Genomic DNA, 12,500 nt, shown 5'->3' with positions numbered 1-12,500 from the left:
TCCTCTTCTTCCGTCTGCACCTTGTTGATGAGGGTGGTGACCTGCTCAGCCAGCTGGTCGCTCACCGTGTAGGTGACGTCCCCCACGGCGCTCGCCAGGTCGTCCACCGCGCTGGACACAGAGTCCAGGATGGACGAGACCGAGGGCAGGTTCTGCTGGAAGCTTCTGAAGAATGCCATGAGGCCACAGGCCTGCTCTCATCACCAGCACACCGAAACGCCTCTGCCTGCCAGTCGGGGGCTCTGCAGGACACAGAACTGCACACTGATCTACGCACTGATCTACACACTGAGAATTACAGTGCTGGAACTACACACTGATCTACGCACTGATCTATGCACTGAGAATCACAGTGCTGGAACTACACACTGATCTACACACTGAGAATCACAGTGCTGGAACTACACACTGATCTACGCACTGATCTACACACTGATCTACACACTGAGAATCACAGTGCTGGAAGTGCACTACATTTACATTTATTCATTTAGCAGAGACTTTTATCCAAAGCAACGTACAAAAGTGCATATAGTGGGCAAACAGGCACAAGGGCAAGATGTGTGCAGGTCATACACTGCAGACAGTGGTAAAGCTGAGCTGAAGTGCTAAAGGTCGGTGTAGAGAGCCACTAGACTCTGATTTTCATGGTTAGGGTGGTAAGTGTCACCGTGCCGTGACATGACATTTACCATTTTAAATGCATAATTCAAGCCCTGCTTTTTCAGAAAGTGAGTTTTCAGAATATATGGTGAAAATGAAACAGAGTTATTCATAATTAAACCTTTGAAGTAGGAACTAAGGTACATGTGTCACACAGCAGCTGACATAGCAGCTGAGGAACAGCTGACCGGCACTGTAGTGCACTGTCTTCCTCCCACAGGTTACCCATGCCCCATGCAAACACATCAGACACACAGGCTGTGGGCCGCCTCCAGCAGCAGATAAAACAGAATATTTCTCTATTTCTCTAACTTCTGCTCTCCAAGACTGAATACCACAGTAAGTTTGTCAAATTGAGGTAACGTCAAAGGTAATTTACTGTGCCACCACATTAATAATGAAATCAGTCTCAACCTATAACACACACACACACACACACACACACTCTCTCACACACACACACACACACACACACACACACACACACACAGGTTCACCTTGCTCAGTCTTACTGCTTCTGAGCTCATCTAAACAGGGCAGGTCTCCTGCAGTCTCCACAGACAGCTTGCTGCTGACGTATAACAGCAGGAGAATCGTCAGGACGGTGAAGACTCCGATGGTGGAGAGGAACACCAGCACTTCTGGAGACACTGAGAGAGGGAGATGGATGGAGAAAGAGAGACAGGGAGATTTTCTGTGATCTATTTATTTGATTATAGCGATGGAGCTAAGTCAATGTCTCAAGGAAACCTGAGAAAAAAGATATCACTGCAGCTCCAGTACTTAAGTCTTTGATGGTTCTTGTGCATAAATGATTGGGTTAAATTTTACTGTACGTGTACCACCATAATTCTTTTGTCAGGCTATAGACTATACTTCTGATCAGCACAGTAATTTTTCCAGCACTTTCAACAGATTAAAGAGATGGTAAAGGAGTTTAACAGAGATCCTTTGCTGTCCTGTATGAAGACTTGCTCCATTACACTGGTTTATCCACCACTGTTTCAGTAGACCTTGGCACGGGAAACATTTTGACCTTGGGCTGGCTGCACTGCCTTTAGGCAGGTAGAAATTTATTGGAGAAATGGAGGCAAATAATTTAACTGACTACAGGTTCAGTGCTCTGCCCAAAATTGCAATAATCCAACCACAAGGATCATTTGTTATCATTTGACAAATGAAAATGACAGTAATTTTGAAGATAAATTACACAGCAATAGGGAAAACAGAAGGAAACCTGAGATCTGATGCTCACTGGAGTCTGTGCTCTTTCAGAGGGGAGATTACAGCATCTGCCAACACAGCTGCACTGGCAGGAAGACTCAAAGCCTCCGTGCAGAGGAGGAAATCTTCAGACAGAGAGGAATCATCCACTTACATTTCCCTTCTCAAAAGCCCGCTTCGGTTTGTGCAGTGATCACATCCTGCAGACATGCTGCTCCACACCTCTGTGAGCCTGTGCGGGAAGCGCTTCTGTCTGTGCTCTCGCTGGCACAGGGTCTGTGTGGGGCTGCGTGGGGCTCACGCATGCTGGGGCTCGCCTCTCACAGAATCGGGTGACATATGGCTGTCCTCCGCACATGTCAGCACAGGCTGAATTATTCAGAGAGCTGCTGTAATCTGATCTGGGCCCATACATGAGCCCACACACCTCTCCTCAGCCAAACAAGGCCCTACTCGCAGCCATGGTTACTGCATATCAATAATGATATTCATTCACTCCACTGATGCGTCTGTGTAATATGAACTCAGAGGCAGAGAGTGGAGCCAATTAAGAACGGCTTTCCAAGCTATTAACACCGTGCTTCCAAGCTGGCCTGTCAGAGGAGGCTGTGGGGGGGGGGGGGGGGGGGGGGGGTGACCTGTCAATACACGCAGCTGATGGGGAGGAGAGAGGGCAAGGAGGATAGGGGGGCTTTTGGGAGAGATGAGGGAGGGAGAGAGGAGATGGAGAGAGTTTTAGGGAGGGTTACAGGGAGGTGCTGGTCAGAAAAGGCTACTGAATGCTCTGTATTGCTCTACCCAGTGCCCAGAAGAATTCCCCCAAACAGGGAATGCTGAACTCCACTCCATTTCAAAAGGGCTCTGGGCTCAAGGTCAGGTCCCCAGTGAGAAACTACTAAGTCAAAATGACAGCTTCATTTCATAGACAATAACTGCATAGCTTAGTCTGGTAATATTCTTTTGCAGCTGGGTGAAGACATGTAGTCATATTCTACCACATTGATTCCACTGTAGAAGTTTTGAAAGTGATCACAGAGTCATGCCTCCAGGTTGTCTATGTTTCAGACAGCTCTGCTGAAGGATGGCTGAGTTAGAAACTGAATCTGAAATCAAACATGCATCCACTGAAAAGCATTCATGAAAGAGTCCTTACTGTTCTAACTCCGCATGTTCCCTGTCGTTGATGGATATGGGCTTTCTGTGAGAGCACAGTGATGTGACCTCCACTTTCCTGCGTGACATCATGCTCCTGCCCTGGCAGTGTGACCTGCGCGACATCACGCTCCTGGCCTGGCAGTGTGACCTGCGCGACATCGCGCTCCTGGCCTGGCAGTGTGACCTGCTTATGGCTGCTCATGAATCATGCAGCATCTTTTTGTTGCGCAGACTGTCAGGGCGTCTTTTTGTTGCGCAGACTGTCAGGGCGTCATTTTGTTGCGCAGACTGTCAGGGCGTCATTTTGTTGCGCAGACTGTCAGGGCGTCTTTTTGTTGCGCAGACTGTCAGGGCGTCTGGCATGCTGTCAGTTTGCACAGCTGGGCTGCCCCACTGAGGATTTCAGCAATCACAGAGCTGCATACCTAAGCCCTAACCCTCACCCTAACCCTAACCCTCACCCTAACCCCTAACCCCTAACCCTAACCCTAACCCCTAACCCCCTAACCCCCTAACCCTAACCAATAACCCTCACCCCTAACCCTAACCCCCTAACCCTAACCAATAACCCTCACCCCTAACCCTAACCCCCTAACCCTAACCAATAACCCCTAACCCTAACCAATAACCCTCACCCCTAACCCTCACCCTAACCCCCTAACCCTAACCAATAACCCTCACCCCTAACCCCTAACCCCTAACCCTAACCAATAACCCCTAACCCTAACCAATAACCCTCACCCCTAACCCGAACCCTAACCCCCTAACCCTAACTAATACCCCTCACCCCTAACCTCTATCCTGAACCCTAACCCTAACCCCCTAACCCTAACTAATACCCCTCACCCCTAACCCCTATCCTGAACCCTAACCCTAACCCCCTAACCACCTAACCAATACCCCTCACCCCTAACCCCTATCCTGAACCCTAACCCTAACCCCCTAACCACCTAACCAATAACCCTCACCCCTAACCCCTATCCTGAACCCTAACCCTAACCCCCTAACCACCTAACCAATAACCCTCACCCCTAACCCCTATCCCGAACCCGAACCCTAACCCTAACCGGGGCAGGAGGAGTTCAGATGCTGGGATCACCAGCAGCATGTGGCCGAACAGACACAGGAAGAAACTCTACCTCAATCCACACTCCTGTTCTGCAGATGAGACCCCAACAGGACAGGTATGTGATGTAAAAACTGCCACAAATCACCTGTGCTGTAACCCATGCTCTTTATGTCTTACTTACATCCCTCTGCAAAGCCATCTTACAGTACGTTCTACCCAATATCACAGAGCTCACAGAGAGCCAATCAGAGAGCCCACAGCATCTAAAGCTTCTCTGCACTCTTCAATGACACAGTCTTAGGCTCTGAACTCTGCACTGCGTATCAGTGTTGAATGAAGTTATGCATTTGTAGTGTTACAGTGATGTAGTAACATCTGTCACCTCTTAGCACTGGAAAACAATCTTTATTTAAACTTCAGCAGTCAATCTGACATTGTTTACACACTTGTATTTGAGTCGATTTCCCCAAGCAAACAAATCCCTGCCACTAAATTAATCATATCCTTGTTTCTCCAGAGGAGAAGTGTGTTCAAAACTTGATACGTCATTAATAATTGAAACAAGGGTGTTGAGTTTTTTCCAGAACTGCGCCCCAAATATCACCACCAATTTATTTAAAACATTAACTCTTTTACCTTCTCAGAAAGAAAACTGGGAAATAGAATCTTCAAGAGAGTTTTAGTTCATCTTTTTGAATTGTGTACTATGCTTTAGCAATATTTAAAAATGTATTTCATGCCAATAACTGAATTACACTAAATTACACTGAGAGAGAGAGAAAAGAGTGAAAGAGGGATGGAAATATGATTGTCATTATTCCATACTTTGTCTTTTAAACACAATGACACCAGGGCCTGTTGGGAACTGGGCAGAGGATGGAGGGTCAGACAGAGGGTGGAACTGTGGCCCCGGGATCAGGACCTGGGCCCTGCAGGTGAGTCCTGCTATGTGTGGGAATCCAGGTTAACAGGAAACAAGAAATCAAACTGGGGCAGAAAGAAGCACCTCTGAGAATAAACAGCTGCCAGACCCAACACAAGGAGGAGGGGGAGGAGGAGAAGGAGAAGAAGGAGAAGGAGAAGGAGAAGGAGAAGGAGAAGGGGAAGGAGAATGTAATCAAAGACATGGGTTTTTCCAAACTTGAGGATGCTCTAGTCCAGGAGAGGTGAGGGATTCTTGTGGCTTTCCTGACAATCACCACAGATTTACCAGCCAACTATCATTTACCCAGAATAAGCAGCTCCCAGCCTCCCACACACCCAGCAGGGATTCAGAGAGGCAGGGCACACACCCAGCAGGGATTCAGAGAGGCAGGGCACACACCCAGCAGGGATTCAGAGAGACAGGGCACACAGGCTGCAAGGGAAAGCACTGGGAGTCTGTGCGTGTGGTGGAGGACAGCAGGCAGGCAGACAGAGACAGACAGACAGACAGATGGACGGACAGATAAACCTCCTGTTTTACCTCTTCTGGCACAGATTAGCTCATGTACTCCACAGCTGCGCTCCCTGCCTGGGGAGAGAGCACATTTATTTTAATTACAATGACTTTAGCATTCAGCTGTTTTCCATTTTCACAAATTAAGTTTTCAGCATTTCATGGCAATAATTTGCACTGCAGAATAATTTTCCATTTCATGAGCTGCATAATGTCCAGTGAGGATTCCTGGCTTTGGACTGAACAGAACCGGGACTCTGCTCTCAGTAGCCATGGTGACAGAAGCTCTCTGCCTGCCTGTCTCAAAACAATGACTGTAAAGAGGCTCCCAAACTGCAGAACAATCCACCTGCCCTCCTACCACTGTCCTCTCCGTGGGGTTTTCTCCACGATCTACTGACATGCCAAAGTACTGATTTAATGTTAGATCTGAGAAAAAAAGGTCAAATCCAAATGGCAATACAGCAAATGAAACTCAGCCATGGTGATGGGCTCTCCTCTGCCTGAAGTGGTTTCCTGCTGCTTGCCTTTACACCTGTGGCAGGTAAAATATTCATGTCCCCTCACAAATACCCACCACAGCAAACTGCAAGACTCCCTATCAAATGTTTGGATGTTTGTGGTGGGAAGAAATGCAGCAAGGCGTGACCCAAAAATACAGGAGAGAGGAAGAGCAGCGACACTGGGCGTGTCCTTATGAATGCTGATTCTTTTGATGCTGTAATTAATAACCTGGCAGTTCTAGGGCAGAGAAGCAGGTGTAACCTGAATAAGTGTATAATATATGAATAACTATCTACAGTACTGTACTGAACTGTACTGCAGCACTGTGTGGGTATACAAATAATAGTCAAACAGTTACAACAGTCACATCCTTCCAACACACTGTGAAATTAAAATTCCAACTACTACTTCTGGACATCCTGCTCCATACACTGCATTGAGAGAATCACCTTGCCAGCTCACACTTTATTGATGTACCATAGATTATCAAAGGCAATGATCATCTATCAGTAAATCAGACAAAGTGTCCAGCATTCAATGGCTCCCAATGCAGGCTTTCCTTAAATCACCCCGAGTTGCCCTAAACCTCCTGTTCTACCCACGGTCCTGTCCTCTCTATGCCTGAATGACACTTTTCTACTTAAGTCAAGAGAATCACTCATTTAAGAAACCTTAGCAAACTGACATTTATATCAGGTCTATAAAATAGGTGAATAACATTCCCCCTCAATAACCTACACCGAAAAGGCAGGGTCGATCTGCAAAATATGATCAGGGCTGTCCGAGGCACGAATATATTCACAAAAAGACATGTTTCTAGGAACTGGAAGCTTCAAAATACAATGAATGAACGTTCAGCAAATATTTACGCATTCAGTGTTCGGGAACTTAATTCCACACAGCCTAATTGAAACGTAACGAACACTCCGGGAAACATTCGGAAACACTCGGCAAAGTGCAGGTCGGTGATGCGCTGATGCTGGTCCGCGCGAGTCCGTGTGTTCCGGTGCTCCGCTCCGCAACGGCCGTTAGGAAAGCCTACTCTGTTTTAATCTAAGTAGACTTTCAAGAATAATGATTATCTAATGAATCTCAAGCAAGTCACTAAACGACACACAGTCATTAAAAAGGCTCCAATCACGAAATGTGCACACAGACGCAGGTGTAATTATAACGAAATACAGACGCGTGTCAGTCTGAGGGCTGCACGGCGGCTTTCGTCACTCTTCTGAACAACTGTTGACAGTAGTTTTCAAACGCTGAGTGGATATTGTAAGTCGTGCATTTAAAACTTTTTAGTGGAATCATCTATTTCTTGGCTCGCGCCACACACGATGGCGTTTGATTTTAAAATATTTTTCACACAGCCGTATCTGAAGCTTCCCGTTAAAGTGCTAACCCAACTCCGGTATCCCGAGCAGAGACCGGCCCAACACCCTCCCGCACACATGAACTGCAGACGCGTCACGACGCGCCCGTCCTCGCTTCTCTGATGTGTTTTATTTTAACTTTAACTGCCTCTGAGGCGCTATCCCTTCAGCACCACCAGCGCGATTCCTGCAGCTTCCACACCGCGTAGCTCCGGCGCTCGCCGTCCAACCGCAATCTCATCCCGACAGCGGCGTTACCAAACTTTTACGCAAACAGCTCGGACCACCGGATGCAAACGGTCTTACAGCGGGATGTGTGAAGAGTCCGTTATGGTCTCTTGAAAAGCGCACCAGTATGAAATGCTTAGTAAAAGTTAATATGAAGAGCACGGCGTTACTGGCCTACTCACCATCAATCGCCATGATGCTCTGTTTGGATTCAACCAAGCAGCGTGGCAGCGGCGGGGGAAACAGGGTATTTCAATGTTTGAAAGGGGGGAGCTTCAAATTCAAGCGGTGACTTCCCGAAAATGCTCTTTAATTTATCAAATAGAAGTTGTTTTAACAAATATGTGTTTGCAGATACTGTTTTGAACGAGATTTGAACAGCTAGATTATAATTGTACGAATCTTTTACATTTTCCTGCAGTGGAGATTGTTTACAAAATCATTTTTAAAAACGTGAAATTACATTTTACACGCAACAGTTCTCACCTCATCCTAAAATAATGTTATACCTGTCTTTAAAGAGCTTCGCATTCGTTGTGTTGTATATGAGGACTGCGGGTCTCGTATGAGCGGATGTCGCGTTTCACCCGAACGGGCCACGCAGGCGCTTTACAGTGAATGTAAGACTGGGGAAACGGCCAGAGAGGGAACAGCTCGTAATCTTTATCACAGCAACGGTAGCGTTATGAGAGAAAACCAAACATTACATGTAAAAATGTAGACGCTTCAGTCGTCTCAGAATAATAGATTAGGATAGATAGATGGATAGATATAAAGTACTCCAATCTGTCTATCCCCAAAGGGACATTTCAGTGTTACAGCAGCAATCCACATCAATAATAAACACACAATGAAGTAGATAATCTGCAACATTTCAGAAACTTTACAGCATATTAAACAGTGTACACAACATAGAAACATAACCCGTGTATTAAAAGTCTCCTTACAATTCCCTGCCCCCAGTACACACACACACACACACACCTCCCTCTGCATGAAAGATTCTTTGCAGTTCACCACTTCAGTGTCTCTGGATGTGTAGGTACTGCTGCTCTCTGGTTATGTGGTGATGTGCTCTAGCCCAGAAAGTGCAGTCCTCTTTCACCACATAATGAACCGTGACTCTTCCCCAGGTTCTCCACTGCCCTCACTGATTCCAATTTCCTCCGTGCACTCGCTTTGTTAACTGCAAAATAACTGATGAAATGCACTTAGCTAGTTTGCAGTTGTCAGGCTGTCAGGTGGAAGGACCCAGGCGCAGACCAGAATGCCAAACCAGGGGTTTATTTGATGAAAATCCAAAAATCAGTAGTAATAAAACAGTCCAAGTCCAAACCAGAAAATCCACAGGCAGAAAAACCAAGAACACAGGGCAAGTTCAAAATCCAAAGAACACAGGCAGACCATCAAAAACCAGGGTAAGCCGATACAAACAGGCAGGCCCAAAACAGACAAATACACTGAGACAAGCTGGCAAAGAAACAGAGCAGATAGAGGGGTATATAAACACGGGCTGGTGATGAGAGAACAGGGAACAGGTGTGCAGGATGGGCTTCAGGTGGTGGGCGTGGCAGCAGGGCGGATGGGCGGGACAGGAGGTGGGGCGATGGGCTTCAGGTGGTGGGCGTGGCAGCAGGGCGGATGGTCGGGACAGGAGGTGGGACGATGGGCTTCAGGTGGTGGGCGTGGCAGCAGGGCGGATGGGTGGGACAGGAGGGGTGGGACCCCCACACTGGGGGTCCCCTCTCCCCCTCTCTCCCACACTGGGGGTCCCCTCTCTCCCTCACTGGGGGTCCCCTCTCTCCCTCACTGGGGGTCCCCTCTTTCCCTCACTGGGGGTCCCCTCTCTCCCACACTAAGGGTCCCCTCTCTCCCTCTCTCCCACACTGGGGGTCCTTTTTTTGCTCCAGGGCAGCAGATCCTCACATGGGGCCGTCAGTCATTATCGGTGGGTATCTGGGCCCTACAGTTTACTGTAATTTCATTATCCTGAACATTGACAATAAAGCTGTGTTATCTTATACAGGAAGCTGCAGAGAGGGCCTGCTGCCATGCCAGTGAGCAGTGAGCAGGTGTGACTCCGTTCACTGCACGCCCCTCTGCAGAAGGCCCGACATCTCCCCAGCTAATGACTCAGTCAGCTGATGCCTGTGCTGCTACGCGCTTACTCATACTATCACGACTAATAAGCCTGGTTTGTTCACATTGTCATGCTTACTCATACCACGCCCAATTACCCAGCCTGCACATGGAGATCTGAGACACTGCGCTTTGGCCCCTGGAGGCATTTTTCCCCTGTGTTGCGCCTAGTGTCTAAAACACCCTGTTTTGCCTCGGCTTGTTCTTACCCCTTATCCTTACAACAGACTGTGCATTTTACGACCGAGGGAAAACAGTGTAATATAGGACGTACATTTTCAGATATATCACTTTTTTCAAGAGTGGGGCTTTACAGACTTTTCCACACAACATTGAAACATGCGCTTTAATCGGATTGTTCAGACCGTGTGGTTTTACAGTAAAGTAAACCCATATTGCACTCATCTGAAAAACCACCGCTTGACCGGTTATTCCTTCTGAAGGTCTGTGGCTCCCTCTAGTGGCTGTCTGTTTCAAATGTCAATGCACTTTGAAAAGAGAATGAGAATTAGTTTTTCACGGCTGTTTTTTTTTTTTTTTTTTTTTTTTTTTGTCAACTGTCTGTGTTGACACTAATTCCATCTCGTTGCCGGTGGCTATGACACAAACTCCGACACAAACGAGTTAAGAAATATCAATATCTCTTTTGCACTGCATTTACTAAACCTTAAGTGACTTTCGGTCAGTAGATATAGTTGGAAAACGAATTTTCAAATTAAGTAAAATTTAATCTAAATATAACCCAATTAACTGATATACACTACACGGAAGAAGTTGGCAAAACGTTTAATCTGATCATTTTGAATGCACAATCTTCGCAGCAAGTTCCTGACTGAAGGCAAGCATCATGGGTAAAAAGCAACGCCCATCTCAGTTATGTCAGACCCCTGTTCTCCATTTTCGCAAAGTCCCGCTGCTAGCCTGTCTGCATACGAACCTCCGAGTTCGTACTTTGCTTGATCTGTAGACTTTGCAGAATCTACGGTAAATATGAGTGAAATTAAACCCATTGCGGCCGGGAATAACGCAGCTGCTGACACAGGGGAAGAGAGAGACTGGGCCGCCGCCAAAGCCTTTTTTGACAGTTTGAAAACAAGGAAACCGAGACCGGTAACGTGCTTTACTTATTTCGAATGGCATAATAATGATGAAACTGCGTGATGAGTGCCGCCTGTAACGTTTCCCATAAGTTTTCTTACAACGATAACTAGTTTTTTTTTTTTTTTTTTTCATCAAAACCGTTACAATCTTAAACTTTCTTTTTTTTTCATCACAATTAGCCCAAACCTCAGTATGCCGTCACCATCGCAGTGTCCTCCCGGACGCTGTTTGATATGACTAAGGAGAGACAGATCTACGAGGAGGAGGGGGTGGAGAAGTACGTGTCCCACCAGCAGGAACACGAGGACGAGCCCCTGAAGCCCGGCGCCGCGTTCCCGTTCGTAAAGGTGAGGCAGGGAGCGCGCGCACGCGCATTAGGGAGGGTGGAGTTCTTCCTCTGCATTTTCCTTTTGTTTTAAAGCTCAATGCTACAACTGTCTGCATGGATCCTTTTGTTACATAATATTCAACTCACTGTCTGACCGTTGAGATCAAAAATCAGTGGATAAAAAATAGAAATAATATCAATGGTTCACTATTTTACACCCCTCTCTCATACACAGATATGCTCTCAAACGTTGGGTGTGGGATTAGGGTGCACAGAAATCTGTATTTTGAGTCTTGAGTAATTCCTGAAATCAGGCAGAGAGATCAGTTTCAGCCGGTGGAAATTAACAGTGCTGGCTGTGTCAAATGGCCTTTGGGTGAGTGTATGAAGCAATGAAAGATTCATTCCGGATGGTGTAACCATTACCAGCCAAACATTTTTGCAGCGTATCTTTTATCAGTGCTGTGTGACCCTGTAAATTTTGAGCATTTTGTGCAGAAACACAATAACACTCACACACGCAGGCCCGGGACCAGAGCTCAGTGTAAAGTTTGTGTTGTGAAGAATGAGGTGCAGCGACTTGGAAATGACTCGTTGCTGTTTGGAGATGGTGACTCATCCAAACCGCAAAGTGCCAAACATAAGTCCCTGCAGGACTGAAGGGCTTCTGAGCGCAGTGTTGCTCTCAGCCGTTTGCCTGCCTGGCCCGGTCTGACTGCCCTGTGTGCTTACCGGCTCTGATGACTGCCCTGTGTGCTTGCAGGCTCTGATGACTGCCCTGTGTGCTTACCGGCTCTGATGACTGCCCTGTGTGCTTGCAGGCTCTGATGACTGCCCTGTGTGCTTACCGGCTCTGATGACTGCCCTGTGTGCTTGCAGGCTCTGATGACTGCCCTGTGTGCTTGCAGGCTCTGATGACTGCCCTGTGTGCTTGCAGGCTCTGATGACGGTGAACACTCGGCTGAGGGAGCTGTACCCGGACTGCGAGGAGCTGTTTGACATTGTGCTAATGACCAATAACCACGCCCAGGTCGGCGTGCGTCTCATCAACAGCATCAATCACTACGGTAAAATGGGCGTGCCCGCTCTCCTCTGACACACAGCACAGAGCCACGCCCAAACCCACCCATACAGCACAGAGCCACGCCCAAACCCATACAGCACAGAGCCACGCCCAAACCCACACAGCACAGAGCCACGCCCAAACCCACACAGCACAGAGCCACATCCAAACCCACACAGCACAGAGCCACGCCCAAACCCACCCACACAGCACAGAGC

At 47.4% G+C, this 12,500-nt stretch overlaps 2 protein-coding genes across 2 annotated transcripts in view; one reads left to right on the top strand and one right to left on the bottom strand.

The window, feature by feature from the left end:
- Positions 1–7,846, bottom strand: part of LOC118792319 (synaptotagmin-14-like) — a 15,004-nt gene extending 7,158 nt beyond the window's left edge. Inside the window, exons 1-4 of the mRNA XM_036550146.1 lie at positions 7,834–7,846; positions 5,577–5,624; positions 1,161–1,313; positions 1–196 (exon numbers count right to left, since the gene is read on the bottom strand). The exon at positions 1–196 is cut by the window's left edge and continues 716 nt beyond it. Coding sequence (XP_036406039.1) covers positions 1–196; positions 1,161–1,313; positions 5,577–5,624; positions 7,834–7,846 — 410 coding nt within the window. The remainder of the gene's footprint in view (positions 197–1,160; positions 1,314–5,576; positions 5,625–7,833) is intronic.
- A 2,844-nt stretch (positions 7,847–10,690) lies between these two features.
- The window catches only part of LOC118792307 (cytosolic 5'-nucleotidase 1A-like), a 4,624-nt gene continuing 2,814 nt past the window's right edge, over positions 10,691–12,500 (top strand). Inside the window, exons 1-3 of the mRNA XM_036550133.1 lie at positions 10,691–10,900; positions 11,071–11,238; positions 12,157–12,286. Of these exons, the coding sequence (XP_036406026.1) occupies positions 10,781–10,900; positions 11,071–11,238; positions 12,157–12,286 (418 nt within the window). The 5' untranslated portion in view covers positions 10,691–10,780. The remainder of the gene's footprint in view (positions 10,901–11,070; positions 11,239–12,156; positions 12,287–12,500) is intronic.

Source organism: Megalops cyprinoides, chromosome 17 (assembly GCF_013368585.1).
Source record: "Megalops cyprinoides isolate fMegCyp1 chromosome 17, fMegCyp1.pri, whole genome shotgun sequence".
NCBI lineage: Eukaryota > Metazoa > Chordata > Actinopteri > Elopiformes > Megalopidae > Megalops > Megalops cyprinoides.
This window is presented reverse-complemented; position numbering and strand designations above follow the sequence as displayed.